Here is an 18,490-nt window from a genome sequence, read left to right as displayed (position 1 = left end):
TGCCGTTTTCTTTTTCTCTGCAACCATTCTCAAACTCAAACACAGCCCAGTCAAATTCAAGCTTATTGTCTTGAGGTCGTTACAAAATAAAACCTTTGTCTTTGATCATGTTTTCGAACCACGGTGCAACACTGCCCCCTGCTGCTTGACGGTGGTCATGGAAACTAACATTGTGGCAAATACGGGTAAATACCGGTAAAGATGCTTTTGGACTGCTTTTGAAATCCAGAGAAGTAGCTCACTTCACGATTTTGTATGTTTGGTGTTGAATGTGTAATGTTTTGTTAACATCCAGCCAAGTGGCTGTAGATAAACAATAATAAAGACATCTAAAAAAAATGACTTAAACAGTGCACACAAAACCGTGTAGGGATGTGATATTATGGTTTGGGTTGTACTCCAGCGCTTTCAAACAACAAGCATTGCTGATGACATTTATTCAACCTTAAAGTCAGTGAACCCTTTAAGATCCATGAGCTGAAGTACAGACCCATTAAGCCAAATAAAAATTGTGTCATTGACATAATACCTTCTTACTGCACTGTTTATTACGCACAGGCTCAACGCACACAGGCCCAAGGAGTCAAGGTCCTTCTGCAAGTCACGCTTTGTTATCGTTTTTGGAGTGTAACATTTTTTTTACAAGAAAACATTGTTGCTTTGCACACTGAAAAAAGCCCGGACATCAGCGATATTAATGATGGCTGAATGTCACTAAACTGCTCTAATGTCACCATCACAAGTTATGGGTCTCTGAGAAACTTGAAAAGAAAAGGAGTTATTGCTAATATTATTAACACCTGTGTGTTTTCTACTATGACAAGTATGAATATCTGCTGTAAAAATAGCCTCCTAAAAATGGAGACTTTACAAGAAAGCAGGTAAAAACAAGACTGTGGTTCCAACATACTCACACCTCAAACACTTGTCAACATTGTGGATATTGACATTTTGCCTGTTTTACCGTTCCCTTTATTCGTATTGGCTATTATTACAAATCAAACCGTTTACCTTTGTGTGAATAAATAAAGTTATGTTGGTCCCCTTAACGTTTCTTCTACAATGAGTAAGTGTCAGTGAAGAAAAGGACAGGTCAGTTAAATTGAGGACTAAAAGTGATTCCCAGATCAACTCTTTTATTTTCATCTTTTCAGCTATGAATGATATAAAGAATGATGATATAATGTTGATATGTTGATATAAAGAATCAACATTGAAGTCCCATTAAAGGCCCCAATGCAATCACTCCTGAAATGAGAGGATGGTGCATGAATTAAGTGCGCGTTCATATCTTGTTAATAAATTAAAGTCAAACCACAGGTTCACCTAGATGGTGAATGGCTGAACCCTGCTGGGATATAACAAAGTGTCGTGTGGTCCGAGGCCTGGGTTTGTTCTCAGTTTGTCACTCAATGTCAGATCGCGAGTGAGCATCACACTTGGGGTCTGGACATGCCTACCGACAGAGTAATAGTTAGGTGATGATTGGTAAGGGCAAATCAATAGTTGGGTGTGAAGTTTAGAGAGTTTTGCTTCAAGCATGGTCTGTGAGAACTGACTGAAATGAAATAAGAAAACCAACAACAACCTGAACCAATGAATGCTGTAAATATGAAGAACAGCTCTCCATTAGACATCTGTATTTGTGTTATAAACACACAAATTGATTTTTCATCTTAAACCATCAAGTCTCCCCCACTGATGTAGAAAAGATAACAACAAATGGCTATGGCTCCTGTGTTTGGTTTTCCTCCTATTTCCCTTTATTTGATGTTCAATCTATGTCTACTCTCCCCTATGGTAACACACTTTGTGCTGCAATTCTTGCATGCGAGTATTATTCAAGTATATAATCAAGATTATGGATATTTTTATTATTATTATAGTATTATTATTACACAGAAATATTGCAAAATGATAAAAATAATATACACACATATCATTTGGCATAAAGGTACATGCAGTCTGTGCTTGTGACGTCAGGAGGCGGTCGGGCCACCGAGCGGCTTTATAAAGGACACGACAGCAGAGCACTCGGCTGGTAGGTACTCAAAGGAACAGCACGCGCAGGTGAGACAAACTGATCTACAGAAATATCTTTAGGAGACCTGTGTGTTTGTGAGTGAGACAAGTGTAAGAGGGGCTCTATAAGCATTTAATTTATACAACAGGGATGTACGTATTTTTCCATTTTACGTTTAAAATGGCTTTAAACTGTGTTTAGTGTGGCTTAAGCCTAGGTTATGCTTCTGCGTTTTCAGAGCGACGCAGACGCAAGACCCCCTTGCATGTTCCTTGCCTGCCTTTTCCCAACTCCGTCCGTCCTTTGCATGCGTCGACCCATTTTTCAAGGTCCCGATTCATGGAGGGAGATCTCCACAAACGTTGGTTTGCCAGTCGAGAGGTGCACAAAGTTGTGGAGGAAAATACGGGACAAATGTGCATGCGCGGCACCTGTGAATTCTTTAGCTAAAATCTGAAAATCTTTTGCGGCCCACCTAAACCTTTAATCACAACTCTGATCAAAACATAAACTAGGGATGATTAAATTACCTTAAGAATTTAACCTATTAAAAATGTATTAACCGACAATGTATGTTTTGTATACCATTTTCTCCAGAGCTATGTATTTACTTTAATATTATATTAATTTCAAACTTTTCCAAATTGAAAATTAAAAACATTTTATTTATTTTTTTGTAAATGACCTCTCGTGGCCCACCTGCAGTACCTTCGCGGCCCACCAGTGGGCCGCGGCCCACATTTTGGGAATCTCTGCCCTAAACCAAAACCCATTCATTCTCTATGGTAGTGCTAAACCATCACGGATGTAAAATATCTTTGGCCACCAGTGGCGCTGTTGTGCGGACCGAGCGTTTACCCGGATGCAAAGCGTTTCTCTGGACATTCTCTGTCAGTCTACCCGGGACAGAGCACTGACGCAACGGTGCACCTTCGTCGGACCTTGTGCTGTGAGGAAGTCACTAAACAGTAAGTCAATGACATATAATGTGTAATAATTATTCAGATAAATATGCAGCGTTTGCTGCTGTACGTAATTTAACACAGATTCTCACCAGCTGTTCATCTTATACTGTTTAAACATTATATACTGTAAACGTACTTAGAGAACAGCCAGCTATAAATGTCTTTAGCTGTAAATACTAACAATATAGTATATGTTACACTATACCCTGTATATTTATACAGCCAGGTAAACATCTCACACACGGACATAGTGATTGACAACATCAGCACCAGCTAACTTTATTTTTATGGATAGCGTAATACATTTGTGTCACTTTTCCATTTTTTTTACAAGATGTGAAAATATATTTAGGGTGTTATTGAATAAACATTTACATACAAATACCAGTCTTTCATGAGCTTTTAATGGAAGTTTATATTTATTATACAAGTATTTGAATCTCTAGGTCAGAATGACTTATTATACTCCGTCTTTTGTTCCTGTAGAAACCCCACGTCCGCCGTCGCTGGCAGTTATCGACCAGCTGCTCAACAAACACCGTGAGCAGAAAGACATGCTGAAGCTTGTGGACCAGGACTACGCTGCTCTGCACAACTCCTGTACAGACCCCAACAGCATGCTCCACCCAACAACAAAACTACATATCCTACAATATGTAAAGCACCTCGGCAAATTGTTGAACACCAGTTCCTCTTTAAACGTCAGTCCAGAAAAACTGCAAAAGAGGCTGAAACTCTGTCACTCTCTGACAGAGGCGAGTGAGACCACTAGTGTGCCAGTTGTTACGATGTCGGTTGCAATTGTTCACCCACCTCCACCTGTTCAGATGCTGACTCAAGCCTCTATTGAGAAGATTGTACTCAACGTCATGGAAAAGCAGCAGCAACATAAACAGCAACAACAACCGGGGCAAAAGAAGGGACACACGAAAGACAAAGTTCTTTCAGCTAGAACTGGATGCCACACAGAAAAGGGTGACAGAGAAAGGACAGCAGAAGAGGAAGAGAAAACAGTCGTCACATTCAAACTCGGTTCCCTGGAGTAACAGGGAAGTACATTTTCTGCCCCGCTAAAATCTTTTCACTATACAAAGACCAGGGCATGGATAAGGAAATGACGTGGAGAGAGTTCCAGGGCTCTGCTTTCTTTGAGAAAGAAAAACAGAGATTGGAGGCTGAAAGGAGGAAAGAAGAGAAATAATAGGGGGAGTTCCATCTAGCATTTTAAGTCCAATTATTTGTAATATTCATGTTGTAATTTGTTTATATATTGGTTTCTTGCATTTGTGACTTTGTACATTATTCTTTATATTTGGTTTTATGGTTTGATATTCATTAGTTTAATTATTTAGATTGTTGTTTGTGTAGGACTATACAAATCTGTTGATCTATCAGTGTTCAACATTTACTGTCCCAAGTTAATAAATATATTTCAATTACTAATGTCTACATGTGTCATCAATAAGTGAATCACTGTAGTGAACAGTAAAATAAGTTGGTCTGTAAGTACAATCTAGTGATAACCAGTAGCCAGCAGATTGGGGTAAGAATTTTCCTTTATTTGTTTTTTGAGATGGATGAGGTAGGATGGAGTGGGAGGTGGGATGTTTTTTGTTTAAAAAAATTTGTTTACATTTTTTTTTTAGGGTAGATGGATGAGGTAGGATGGAGTGGGAGGTGAAGAAAAGTGTTCTGCACGTTGATGTTGACGTCCTGGATGGTCTCCTTTTTCTTCTGTTCTCTCCTCTATTTCTTTGTCTCCTTGTCCTGCATCTTGCGCCTCATTTTGTCCATCTCCGTCTGCCGGTCTTGCATCCGTCTCCCAAAAATGCCTCTTTTATTTTTTAAGTTTAGGCAGATGTTTGTCTGCTAACTACATCCTTTACAGAGTCTTACATTTCGTTTTCATAGCCCAATACCACCATTATTAAAATGAAGAATGTTTACGAGAGAACGGATCAGATTGAAGAACTTTTTGTCAGAAGAAATGCGTAGATATGATTCATGGAGGGAGATCTCCGCAAACGCCGATTTGCCAGTCGAGAGGTGCACAGTTGTGAAGGAAAATACTGGACAAATGTGTCCGCGATGAAAAGCAGCGGTGGCGATGCACAGGGCAATAAAGTCTATGATAAATAAACAAACCAACAACTTCCACAAACAAAGACGTGACTCTCAAGGTCGTCTTCGACAAAAACACATTACTCCACCTATTGTTCTGGCGGTGAATTGCTCTGCAACACACGCAAGACTTTTTGAACCATGAATTGAAACGAGTGCGTCGACGCAACGACGCAGAAGCATGGGCCAGCCTTTAGTCCCCTTGTATTGTCGAATTACTAGGTCTTCTTTCTGTATGACCAAAGACTGAAGATGTTTTTCAGGTCCGCTCGCGCTCAGCACCACCGCGTTGGACACCAGCATGCTAACTAACACAACAAGCTGCCAAATCATTTCATCATCAGGAGAATCAGTATAAATGCACTGCATTTTATTCATCATTTGCTGATATCCGCATGTTCCTGCCTATGACACTTTTAATCAATCTTTTGTGTCGTCATTCTTCATGATTTCTTGAGGTTAGTAAAAATGCATTGCTGATAACTATCACGATCGTCGAGATCCGAACCTGGGTCTCGGTGTAGCAGGCAGATTGCCTACCACTGTGCTGCAAGTGGCGGTGACTCAGGTGCAGAGACAGACACGGACAAGTCGTATGTTGAGTCAAAAAAAAAAAAAGGTTTCTTTACTTGCAAAAAGTAGAAGGTTCCATATCATTGACAAAACTCAAAATATTCCAAGACAACTAAAACAAAGTCAGAGTATTTAACAGGAAACTAAGGGTGTCCCAAAGAACAGGCAACAGAAGATCTTAAAAAACAAAAGTGTCTCACGCAGCTCAGCTCCAGGTGGTAAGTTCCAAGACTCGGCAAACACAAAGAAACACAGTTGGCGTTTTAAAGGCTAGAGAACGAGGCACAGGTGAACGCAATGAGAACAATCAAGACCACACAGACTCATGACAGGTGCCATACATAAAACTGGATCACTGAGGACCCCACATGGTCATTCAGGGTAATTCAGTCCAAAAAACCCTGACAGATAACCTCATTCACTGTAGAAAGTGATGCTATGAAAACAGAATAATGTCAATAAGACTATTTTCACACTCTCCACATAGGGCATTCGGATTTAGACTCTAGAAAATCTTTTATGTATTTCAGACAGATTTTTTTCTTTGTGGATGAGTTTGACATTATATCTGCTTGGGTTTAGTGCCATGCCAAGGTAATTTTAATTAAATTGTATTTTGTATTGTATTTTTTTGTATTTTTTGTCAAACAATGAATCTATGTCTTTGTTTAAAGCAGATGAAATGTCATCTGTAAGTTTTGAATGCTTTGGAAGACTGATGTTGTCGTTGTGAGTGCACTATTCAGACAACCACTCCCAGTCTTCCTTAATACTCAAAATGCACAACTCCATAAAGATCACATTGGAATCATTGCAATCTCCTGTTTATCATGATTATTTTGCAACTGTAAATAAAATATTGACAATCTTTCGTTGAAAAGGACCTCTAGAAGTTTCCGTTGAAAGTCTGTTCCATGTTGTTTTTTCCTAAATCCCAGACTTAACTAGTTTTGACATATTTAACAGATGTATGCAAAGTTCAATTATTTTCTTCATTTAAAGACGACTAAATGTCTATAACTCAACGTGTAATATGTCAGAACTGTTCCGTTCACCAATAGCTGCATGTAACGTGGAATGATGATAGTGTTGATCTCTTCCTAAGCGTTCATCTGTATAGGCAGAAGTAGTCTGCAAAATACTGGAATAACTGGGCTGCTGCATTAGCGTTTTAGTCACTGGGTAGTCAAGCCAAATCTTCTCCCATTACTAAGAGGTTACTCCTTACTGTATTGTGTTCAATATGGCTCTGCATTTAATAAAGATTCATCCATATGTTATTTTTATAGTTATTTAATACGCATTGGTATCGTTTTAAAACTCCCAGTCGCCCTAATTGGAGAATTTAAATCACTATTTTCCCTTCTGATTTCGGGCGCTTCGGCCGTGATGGGCCCCAGACCACACCCACAAAACCAGCCCAAACCCTCTGGCTCCGCCCCCTGCTCCGCCTGCCCCTCAACCTCCACACTTCCCCAAAAGAAACTCCAGCGTTATCCCGGATCCATGGGGGCAACTTCAGCCGAGTTTAAGTAAGTTGTTTTTAACCGTGATCCGTGAGCAGAAACTAAACCTACCGACACACACGTTTAACGTTAGCCATCCCCTTCGGGAGTGAGTCTCCGAGTAGCGGGTCGCGGTGACGACATCCCGCCGCATCCCCCTGTTTTGGTCTGCTTGTTCTGGCTAGCGGGCTAACTTTAGCCTAGCTGAGGAGGAATGTGTGAACTAGCGCGAGAGGCTGAGGCAGGTTTCCTGTTAGCGAGTCCTCGGATAGAGGCAGCGTGCGTGCACGTTTCTGTGAGTTACACGACACCGTTATCACAACAGTCAGATAAATGACAGACCCGCCTGACGCGTTCAGGGTGACTAACTTACCAGCGTTTAACGTTAGCTGCTATCTAACATCTGGCTAACATGGCAACACGTAGGTTGACTTTAGCTGCTTCATGTGCGCCGCGGTGATTCAAAGAGGTTATTTGCAATAATGCCGCTAACGTAGAGCCCAAGTGACTCCAGTCAAAGACAACCGACCACTAAAGAACTTTTATCTAAGTTGTGACACATGAATGTGAAGTAACGGATCTTACCTGCGCGTATCAATGGCAGGAAAGAACACCGGCGCATCCAGGTGCTCGATCTAGCCAAATAAAACCAGTGCACCTATCCTTTATCTCATGCCTCATATCTGTTCTGTGGGGTTTATATGTACAGCAGCGCCGGGCTGTGTGTGGTTTAACAGTATCCACATGGTAAACGCTCTTACGCCTGCCTTTTGACAAAAATGTATTTAAAGTGTAAACTTGCTGAACTGACTGAGACAATAACATAATATACACGTTAACTCAAGGAACAACAAGTTGTGAAGTCTTTAGTTTGCTTCATCAGCCAAAATCTGACATTCTATTCTGGTTATTTTCTATATTAACAGCTTCTACCTTTCAAAATAGTTACTATATACCAAATGTAATCTATATTTACTGCATTAGCATAGGATATCCATACAGTATTTACACCATGCTTTTAGGAAAATAATTGTCTACCTGTACAAAAAAAAGTTTTGCTGCATTATTATGTAATCATTCTTCAGCCAGATGACCATGTTAATAAAAAATCCCTCTCTCCCCTCTAGTGGCCCGAAGATGATCCGTACGTAGCAGCGGAAATGTCTCCCAAAGTGCCCAGTGGCCAAAGCCGAGCGGATTATTCCGCAGTGCAAGTCGCTGTCCGGGTGCGTCCCCTGCTCCCCAAAGAGCTGCTCCACTGCCACGAGAGCTGCATCACTGTGGACTCGGAGCTGTGTCAGGTCACTCTGGGCCACGACCGAAACTTTCTTTGCGACTATCTATTTGAAGAAAGTTGCTGTCAGGAGGAGGTTTATTCCTCGTCTGTCCAGCCACTCATAGATGCTTTCTTCCAAGGATTCAATGCTACGGTCTTTGCCTATGGGCAGACGGGCTCAGGGAAGACTTACACCATCGGAGAAGCTAATATTTGTACGTTTTTTCTGTCATTCAGCTCATTTGTTTTCAGCCCAGTTCATCCTGCATTAAACTTAGTATAAGTTTAGGTCATTTTACATAAAACAATTCAAAAGAAAAGACCAGGTGGAAAGTGCAGCACGGATCACTTGGTCAAACAACGTAAACACTAATACTCTAATCTTTACCACGACCGGCCAGTTGGGTTCATTCCGTGTGTTTTTATTGCGTTTGTAGGTTCCTTTCGGGATGAGGAGCAGGGTATCATACCCAGGGCTGTTGCAGATGTCTTCAAGCTGCTAGATGAAAATGACCTCTCAGACTTCTCCGTCCGAGTGTCCTACCTGGAGGTTTACAAAGAGGAGTTCAAGGATTTACTGGATGTGGAGACGGCCAGCAAGGACATCCACATCCGGGAAGATAAAGGCAACATTGGTATGGAAGCACATTGTGTAAGCGTGTCACTGTGGATGTGATATGAAATGTTACGTAGCATTTGTGTGTGTATTAATCTTCCGTTGATGTTTTTTGTCTCCCTGACTTTGTAGTTTTGTTTGGCGTAAAGGAGTGCGAGGTGGAGGGCCTCGACGAGGTGTTGAGTTTACTGGAGTCAGGAAACACGGCCAGGCACACTGGTGCAACCCAGATGAATCTAAACTCCAGCCGGTCTCACACCATTTTTACCCTCTATATGGACCAGCGGCGGGGAAGCTCTCGCCTTTATGGGACTACTACAAACTCTGGACCACAAATGTTGTCTTCCAAGTTCCACTTTGTTGACCTGGCGGGGTCTGAGCGCATCCTAAAGACGGGGAACACTGGAGAGAGACTGAAAGAGAGCATCCAGATCAACAGCGGCCTTCTGGCTCTTGGAAATGTTATAGGGGCACTGGGGGACCCCAAGAGGAAAGGCTCTCATATACCATACAGAGATTCTAAAATCACAAGGTACTTTTTTTTAGTTTTGGTATACTACTGTAAAAACTGTAAAATGTCTCCTCGGCTTTATTCATACGATCTTTGTTTCACTGTAGGATACTAAAGGACTCTTTGGGTGGAAATTCAAAAACACTGATGATTGCCTGCATCAGCCCGTCTTCGTCGGACTTTGATGAGAGCCTGAATACACTAAACTACGCCACGAGGGCCAGAAACATTCAGAACCGGGCGACCGTCAACTCCAAGCGTGAGCCAGATCGGGTCGAGGGGCTGGAGCAACAAATCAAGGCCCTTCGCAGAGCCCTGGAAAACCGCCAGCGCTCAGAGACCCGCATCATTTCTCACGCCGATCCAAACCGGAGACCTCGACTCGGGGAGGGAGAGATCAGCCGACTGCAAGCCCAGAGCGCCCACTACAGGACGTGCACAGACACCGCTTACAGGTTAAGGCGCACTGATTGATCAAGTTTAATGTAGTCTCCCTTGTTTGTTTATTTTGCTGTACGGGTTTCATTAAATACTTTGACTGCTACTAAGTATCTATAACTATAACTATTCTGATATCTTGAATTGATTTATGAATGAGGGTGTATATTTTATACACATTTTATATTCAATTATGCTCTATTTCATGCCATTCAGCTCAGGCATCTTTATTTCTACCCAGTGATAATCCTTTTTTTTATTCAAACCATCCCCTTAATATGAACTATACTTAAACCCCTATAGCCACATTAAATCCAATTTCTCAACAAGATAAATCAATCCATAAAAATTATACTCTATTTTTAGAGATTTTTTTCATTTTTGATTGAGTCCAGCTTACTCCTGACATAAGTAAATTGCCACTGACATGTTTTGTGTGAACACCAGCAAAAAGCTGAGTTCTTTGGCATAAAGCTATAGGCAGCATCATCTTAAAAGAAGTATGAGTGCTCCCTTCGTTCACATCTTGTATTATTAATATATCGCAGGTTGATGCGGGAGCTGCAGAGCGAAGGGGCTCTGACGGCAGAGCAGAGTGTGAGAGTGAAGGAGTGGCTGTGCTCAGTGGAGGAGGAGCGCAGTGGACTGACCACTGCCTCGGGTCCAGACAGCGGCATCGAAAACAGCTCCACTGAGGACAGTGTTGCATTGAGGAGGGGAAGACCACCTGCGAGGAACCAGGTTTGTCTCTTTCACAGCAAGAAAATGTGAATGTTTTAGTCTGAACTTTGGTATGAATGTGTCACAAAAAAAACATTACCCAGGATGCAGAGACTGCTGCGGAGGACAGGTGGAGCAATGAGCATGGAGACAAAGAGGATGGTATCGTTCTGCTTCAGGCACAGATCGAGCGCTTGGAGGGAGAGAACGCAGACTTTTTAGCGGCTCTGGAGGACGCTATGGAGCAATACAAGCAGCAGGTGAGATGCGCTGGAATTTTGATACTGTTTTCCATTAATGTAGTGACATGCCACATTCATGGGTCACCAGCATCAGCATACACCCTTTTCAACATAATGATACTTTGATTGCTTTCGTTCTGTCGCAGAGTGATAAGCTGCAGGAGCAACAGGACTTAATCGTGCAGCTACAGTGTCTGCTGTCCAGTCCAGGGCTGATGGGCCTGGGCCTTAATTTGAGACCACGGCCGTACACCGCTCCCATGGGCTCCTTGCAGAACAGTCAGAATGGAGGCACATACAGACAGGTAACCAAGCACTGGTAGTGTTTCAGCCTGTGGTGTTTTGTAGATTCAAATGTTTCAAACGTGGTAAGAAATGAAGGCGTGTGGTCGTCAATGTAGCGAGCCACTACCAAAGTTGCATGGGAACAGAGTTTTATTTGATCAAGCCAAAACACACAACAAAAGCGCACTTGCGCACTTCATTTTAGCTTGTTTTTTTACTGTTTATGCCGATCCAAATGAATTAAACACTTTACCAGATAATGCCGTGGCTTACATGTTAGTAGATCTGCGAGGTCATTTGTGTAGTTACAGGTCAGTCCAGTGGGTGGGGAGCTCTATAGGGATCAAGGTGGAAGCCTTTATGAGGAGCCGGAGACCTTAGCTGGAGCAGAAATGCAAGACACAGAAGAAGAGGGAAGTCAACCCAACCTCAGCCAGGAGAGAAGCAAGTATGTTGTGTTTATAGAACTCATAGTTTGCAGCTTTCACTCTTTCTGTGAGTGTTACATGGTATTAATATTGCACACATAACAGACTGAGCCCATGCACTTGTGTTATGTATGACATGTATGTAATGGTATGATTCTGTCAGACAGGTGAACCCGACATGGACCAAGGGGGACATGCTGTCATTGGGACTAGTGATTGGTGCTAAAGGACTCTTATCCCTGCCTGAGCCCGACCGGCACCCCTGTTTCGCCAGAAAAGCATGTGAGTCTTAACAAATGAAGTTAGAAATATATTTACAATTGGTTTGAGAGGCATGTTAAAATGATGGATCCACAGGATTTCTGCTGTTTGCTGCCAGGACATAAATATTAATCCCATTTCTAAATTTAAATTGTTCATTCATTGAGAAAACTTTTACATAGCTTTTGCGGTTGCATAGAGACGGCATTTTGCATCTTGTGTTGAGGGAAACTTCAGGGCTTGAATTATTATCTATATGAACTTAAATATAATAATAAATAATAAATATATCAATGAATTTGATTTAACACGACATGTACTATTTCTGGCTTTCTGGTTGCTGTGGGATGCAAGTGTCCAACCAACGCTGATTTGCATCTGATTATTATTATCATATGCGCATAGAAGCTTTTGTAGTTTCACGGAGTGTATTTGACATTTGATGAGCTCTGTTACCTTCAATACCACTCAGCTGATCTCCTGTGTATTCTGTAGCCAACTCCAGTAGTGGGGAGACTTCGGTGCGCGGAAGTCTAAAAGCTTTTGAGGGCGTTTCCGAGTTGGGACTTCTTCAGGCACAGCAGAAGATCAGGGAGCTTTCTCTCACCATCCGTATGAAGGAAGAACTCATCAAGGAGCTGGTTAAAACTGGTAGCTATTTTCATCATCCATGCTTCCATTCTGAATCTTTTCTAAATGCAGAATCTCTTTCATTATTTTATGGGTTTTTTTTAGGTAAGGATGCGCAGGCCCTCAACAAGCAATACAGCCATAAGATCACAGCTCTGGAGAGTGAAGCTGTGCAGGCTCGACAGGAGCTGCAGGAGGCCCAACGGCAGCTGCAGGATCTGGAGAGACAAGAGAGAGAAATCAGCACAACGGACAAAACCAGAGCACAGGAATGTCGCAGGAAGATCGCCGCTGCTCAGAGCAAAGTTCAGGTTCGACTGCCACATCTCTGTATTGATCCCTAATAACACGTAACAGACAACCAGAGATGTAGTGATGCTGAGTCTGGCATTGGAAAGACAATTTTACTATTCTAAACCCATGTCGTGTCCCTGATGTGTATAACACTGTACTGTTCTTTGTTTTGTGTGATTTGCTTTCATACCAGGTTCTCAGTCAGCGTCAGAGGGATACAGCTCGTCTGGCTAACCTTCCTGCCCAGAGCGAACGCCGTGTCGTAGAGCTGGAGAGAAGCGTTCAGAGTATGAGGCAGCAGCAGGAGCAGCTGCAAAGGCGGCTGCGCCAGGAAAGTCAGCAGAAAAGGCGTTTGGAGAGCGAGATGCAAAGAAGAACTCATAGAGTCAAGGTACTGCAGGCCAGATCAGTGGCATTAAGCTCTGTTCTCCAGCATTCATGCTGAGGTCAAACAGGCTCATCAAACCTAACGTAGTCATTCCAATAAGTGTCACACCTGCTTCTGTAGGGTATTATTCTCTTTCATTTTGTTACCTGATAGGGAAATATGGTGAAGGTGACTAAAATCAGGCAGTTGCTACAAAACCAAAACATTAGTCAGAAATGCTGTAAAACTACCCAAAGTCAATGAACTTACCTTTAAACCCCAACTTGTGTTGTCTTATAAACCTTCAGGTTGAAATGAAGCAGACTGTTTACTGCCAATTATTTTTAAGGGCAGTCCTCAACAGGTGCTTGTAGATGGTTTAAAAGTTAAATTGAACACATGGCTCCTTGGGGCATTGTTTTATCCTCTTAAAAAGATGTACCACTACCCATCAAACGTCCAAATGTCTGGCAATCGAAAGCCCCAAATCCTGTCAGTGACCTTAATGTCTCGCCTCTCCAACCCTCTGTAGGAACTGGAGATAAAGAATGAGCAGCAGCAAAAGATTCTGAGAATAAAGACGGAGGAGGTCGCTGCCTTCCACAGGCAGAGACGCAGCGGCAGTAACGGCTCCGTCATCTCCTTGGAAGAACAACAGGTGCAACAAGGATCACAAGGAGATTGTGTCTCTCCTCACTTTGAATGTTCCTACAACGTTTTGACTGTTTGTCATTTTGTTAGAGAGGCATGGACTCTGTGTTGGTTTGTGTGTCTGGGTCTAAATGTAATCATGATGTGTGGGCTTTCGTGTCTTGACTCCCTGTGAGCAGAAGATTGAAGAACAAAAGCGCTGGCTGGATGAGGAGATGGAGCGGGTTCTGGACCAGAGAAAAGAACTGGAAGATCTAGAAGGAGAGCTCACTAAACGAGAGCAGATCCTGGCCAAGAAAGAAGCCTTACTGCAGGAACGCAGTGAACTGGAGACCAAGAGGCTCCGCTCCAGTCAGGTGGTGCAAACCTCAAACAACTCCTCTCGGGGACACGGGCAACAGGAAAATGCTAAAACATTTATTCTCATTCCCACTCCAGGCCTTGAGTAAAAACCTGGTGACGCTTACGGGGCGCATTGAGTCACTTGAGCAAGAGTTGAGCGAGAGGAATGGTCTTCTCCGCAGCAGCAGTGCTCAAGACTCGCAGCAGATTCGCCAGGAGATCTCCAACCTCCGTCAGGAGAAAGATTCGCTGCTCAAACAAAGAGTGGAGCTGGACGATAAGCTGCGCCAGGGGAGCCTCCTCTCACCTGAGGTCAGATATTATTCTTGGGTTCAAGCTACGCTCTGTCGGTGTTCTGCTAAGGCAGTATTGAGAAGTCCTTCGAGCATTATTATTACCGTAGTAACTGCAGACGCTTGATTTTCTGTTCGTCATTGATGTAATGTATTGTTGCGCACGGCACACCAGAGGTCGCTCGTTGGAGTAAAACGAAAAGATGGCGTCCGGGTGGTTATTTCTTTTATTTTCCTGTTTTAAAGCCACATGATTTTATTCAACTGCCACTACCACCTGCACACATCACCCCCGTTCAGCCCTCTGATGTGTTGGTAGCTACTGTGGCCTCATAACATAAGCCAGTAGGTAGTTATTAGCCATGTTACAGTGTGTGCACAGTTGAGATTTGTCTGTGAATAAATGTTAACTGGCATGGCTAGCTTGCCGCCTGCTGCTAGCCATGCCAAAGCATCACTGGGGTACAACACATGCACAATACAATCTGGCCTGCGAATGACAAAGGGATGACTATCTTGTGAACAATCATAGAAAGTGAGGATGATTGGATTTGTTCTACTGAGGCATCTGCAGGGAGGGTGGGGTGGTAAATCACTTTATGGTTGCGATTAACAAATCTGCAACTATTTACAAAATTAGTTAAAAGTTCCCAGTTATTGTGTTGCAGAATCAAATGAATTCAAAGTTAAAGAGATCTTGTTGTGCAGAAAACCTGAATGAAGTACTTTACATGGCAGTTATGGTGTTGCAGCAGTAACAAATCCTCCCTGGAAGCTGATGTATTACCTGTTTGTGACTGAATGTCCATCCTCCATCCATTTCCTCCTTCACGCTGACATTTGTAGGAGGAGAGAACACTTTTCCAGTTGGATGAGGCTATTGAGGCTCTGGATGCAGCCATTGAGTACAAGAATGAGGCCATCACTCAGAGGCAGAGGCAGCTGAGGGCGTCTGCCAGCGTGCTCTCCCAGTGGGAGATGAATCTTATGGCCAAACTCAGTTACCTGTCTGCCTCTGAGACCAGAGCTCTGCTGTGCAAGTACTTCGACAAGGTCTGTGCATTTTTTTTCACCATGTTCTCATCTACTTTACATTACAAAAATAGATGTGGATCTAATGACTAAGTGACAAGTGTGACAACCACACTATTGTAATTGATGACATTAAACGACCTATTGTGACAGAAACACGCGTTCACCCTTCAATAAGAACGCTGAGCGAGTGTCTGTATTCCCTTTAGGTGGTGTCTCTGCGGGAGGAGGAGCGTAAACTCCAGCTCGCGCTGGCTGAGTTTGAAATGCAACTGGATGAGCAGCAAAAGCTGGTGCAGTGGCTGGAGAACGCCCTCGATCGCACACAACTCGACACGGATCGTCGGCTCACACAACAGCAGAAGGAACACGAGCGGAGTGTGCAGCTCCTACTGCAGCAGTGTCGAGGTGCAGGACCTTTTATCTGTAATCTATTAGTAAAAACAATAGTTGCATGCATGTGTGTGTGGATTGCAGCACAGCATATATATTATAAATCTTTGATCTACTCTGGATATAGTTTATATTTTAAATAGTTGACTATTTAAGTTAGAAGATGTTTTAAATTTTCTGGCTACAAACAAATAAGGAGATCATTTCTTATAATAATCTCATAAAATGTGTAAAATATACCATGGTGTCTTCCCCCCCCAGAGCAAATAGACGAGGGCCTGGCAGGAAGGCAGAGGCAGTATGAAGGATGGATCCATAACCTCAGCAAGGAACTGACCCACTACAAGACAGCAAACCTGGAACTAAGCAACAAACTGAGGTTCTGTGGTTCCGGCTGCCAGACAAAAGATGCTGGTAAAGGTAGAAGTGTTATTAGATAAAAGGGTTTTAATATGTATGATTATCATGCTCATTATGTTCACAGCCTGGAGCTGATTGCTTTAGTTTTTTATGTTATTCTTCACTTCTTGAAGACAAGAGTGTGAATTCTCGTTTACAAATCATCATGTAATTCCATTCGGTGATCCGTAAGTTGAATCTCAGTAACAAACAAACCTCCATTCTTGAAGAAAATACCCCAAAGGAGTTCAACAGTTTGAACCCAAAAGATATTAAGTTTCCTAATGCGAACGACTAAGAGAACCAGAATATTCACATTTGAAACCAAGGTAATTTGGCATTCATTTGTTAAAATATAAACAGTTTGCAATACCACACTGTAAAAAAAAAGAAGAGTAAAAGTACTGAAAAAAGCATTATCTCAAGGTCATTGTATGCCGTAAACATTTGTTACAACATGTCATAAGTTATAATACGGGATTCCATAAACATTTTTAGAAAGTTTGAAGAAATGTCCTCGTGGTGACTGATCAATTGTATTTTCATTGATTTAGTGTTATGAACGTGCTTGATAGACATTGCAAATGCGTGCTGTTAAAACCTGCCATCTTTAGCCTATTTATCACACTGCCGCTTCTCCTCGGCTCTCTGTGGACGAGCTCTACATCACGTTAGTTAGTCCAGCTGGACCGTACAGCTTCTGACCTATTTTAATTTATTGTTCAAATATTTGACCCTCAGAGTTCAATCTTTGTTTTTATACTTAATAAGCTTTGAGTAAACGAGTAAAGTATCACTGCTCAAATCATTTGGATAATTCTCAATAATAATTTTTCTGGCAACTCCATTTGTCTTACAGTTTCGGCAGCTGACGGCCGACCAGCAGGCCTCGGCAGCACGGAGAAGCTGAGCCGCTGTCCTGAGGACAGTCCCGCAGGCAGGGGGACGGGACCTTCCAGGTCCAGGGAAGAAATGCGTGAGCTGGTGAACACCCCTCTGCCGTCCACGTGGAGACGCTCCTCTCTGCCTACGGAGGAGCCTGCTGTCATGGAGGAGTTCTGGCTTCAAGCAGCTGCGGACGTCCCCACTAAGCGCGTCGTCCAGTCGGGTACGGGGACGCCGACGCTGCCTGTGGTAAAGTCTCGCAGAGAGTCCCGGCGCTCCAGCCTCAGCGCCGGGCCGCTGACTTCCAGCAGCGCGCTAATCGACGTGCGGAAGAATCCTGTTTGAGAGCACATGTCTTGGGCTGCTCGAGACCATTCACACTGGGGTTCCTGGAATGTTTTCACATTAGTCCTCTTTTTAGTTTTGTATTTTATTTTTTTGTACTTTTTGTATAAAAATAAATATGTAATACACAAGGACACCGGCTGGTTTCTACAAGAAGCGCTGTCAGTAACGTAGGGTTGATGTTTCCATGTCATGTATTAATTGGTAGCTCTGGTCTGCCTTGAAAGTCAACGATGTGAATATTTTGTGTCAATACAAAACGATGCTGTTTAATCCTGTCGCCTTTTTACCTTCTGTAGTATTTTATATTAAAAGGTCTTTGCCACTCACACTTATCTGCTGCTTTTTTTCCTCCCATGATTAATAATTAATAATAGTAATAATTATTTTTTTTAATCTGCCCATTTTAATCACAGGTTGGTGGTTTAAACCCAGTTTACAGACTATTTACAGAGGGAAACTAATGACATGAGAAGGCTGGAGAACTGTCTTCATACCTCGACTATTGTTTCACTAAGTATATTGTAGCAAAAATGTGACAATTAGATGCTCTAAAAAAGTATAGCATACTATTTATAAAAAAACATTTGATGTTCTTGAAAAAATATCCTGATCACTTTGAAATTTGTATTCCATAACTTAACGACTACACAATTACTTTTGTTGCGATTGTTTTTCAAATAATATGACTTGTAATCTTTCATTGTTTCCGTACTGTTGTACATTTCTAGAGATACTAAACTATATTCCATAACTTGTGTTATTTTTTTATACATTCTAGACAGTTGTCAAGACTTTTTAGTATTTTATGTCCACTTTATACCTACTTCTGACATACTAAGACTTTATTATTTACATGACTGATAATAACTTTAATTTATAATTTATAACTAAT

At 42.2% G+C, this 18,490-nt stretch overlaps 1 protein-coding gene and 1 long non-coding RNA gene across 5 annotated transcripts; both read left to right on the top strand.

Annotated features, from left to right (window-relative positions):
* The first annotated feature begins 2,812 nt into the window (after positions 1–2,812).
* On the top strand, positions 2,813–4,424 carry LOC120833538 (uncharacterized). The gene is made up of 2 exons (XR_013451482.1): positions 2,813–2,991; positions 3,475–4,424. It is a non-coding gene; the product is annotated as an uncharacterized LOC120833538 (long non-coding RNA).
* Positions 4,425–7,044: 2,620 nt separating this feature from the next.
* kif7 (kinesin family member 7) lies at positions 7,045–17,926 on the top strand. 4 transcript variants are annotated; one of them, XM_040200688.2, is made up of 20 exons: positions 7,045–7,214; positions 8,315–8,678; positions 8,901–9,098; positions 9,212–9,611; positions 9,698–10,045; positions 10,577–10,769; positions 10,853–11,008; positions 11,137–11,295; positions 11,581–11,723; positions 11,867–11,985; positions 12,460–12,615; positions 12,700–12,905; positions 13,082–13,279; positions 13,788–13,913; positions 14,086–14,262; positions 14,345–14,560; positions 15,388–15,594; positions 15,783–15,981; positions 16,228–16,386; positions 17,225–17,926. In XM_040200688.2, the coding sequence occupies exons 2-20, from the start codon at positions 8,348–8,350 to the stop codon at positions 17,593–17,595; spliced, it is 4,062 nt and encodes a 1,353-aa protein (XP_040056622.2). In that variant the 5' UTR covers positions 7,045–7,214; positions 8,315–8,347; the 3' UTR covers positions 17,596–17,926. The 4 variants fall into 4 exon arrangements, with proteins under 4 accessions (XP_040056622.2, XP_077940993.1, XP_077940991.1 ...); XM_078084867.1 differs by having other exon boundaries at positions 7,087–7,214; positions 16,228–16,380; positions 17,234–17,926; XM_078084865.1 differs by having other exon boundaries at positions 7,087–7,214; positions 16,228–16,380.
* Positions 17,927–18,490: the final 564 nt, after the last annotated feature.

The sequence above is a fragment of the Gasterosteus aculeatus genome, chromosome 12 (assembly GCF_964276395.1).
Source record: "Gasterosteus aculeatus chromosome 12, fGasAcu3.hap1.1, whole genome shotgun sequence".
Lineage (NCBI taxonomy): Eukaryota > Metazoa > Chordata > Actinopteri > Perciformes > Gasterosteidae > Gasterosteus > Gasterosteus aculeatus.
The sequence above is the reverse complement of the archived record's forward strand: the minus strand, read 5'-3'. Positions and strand labels throughout refer to the sequence as shown.

What these genes read in the sequence shown, in the direction of transcription:
- kif7 (XM_040200688.2), top strand. Translation starts at nt 8,348, where the DNA reads ATGTCTCCCAAAGTGCCCAGTGGCCAAAGCCGAGCGGATTATTCCGCA. An exon ending in TCTCCTTGGAAGAACAACAG is followed by an intron (nt 13,914 to 14,085) that starts GTGCAACAAGGA and finishes CCCTGTGAGCAG; the next exon opens with AAGATTGAAGAACAAAAGCG. An exon ending in GACAAAAGATGCTGGTAAAG is followed by an intron (nt 16,387 to 17,224) that starts GTAGAAGTGTTA and finishes TTTGTCTTACAG; the next exon opens with TTTCGGCAGCTGACGGCCGA.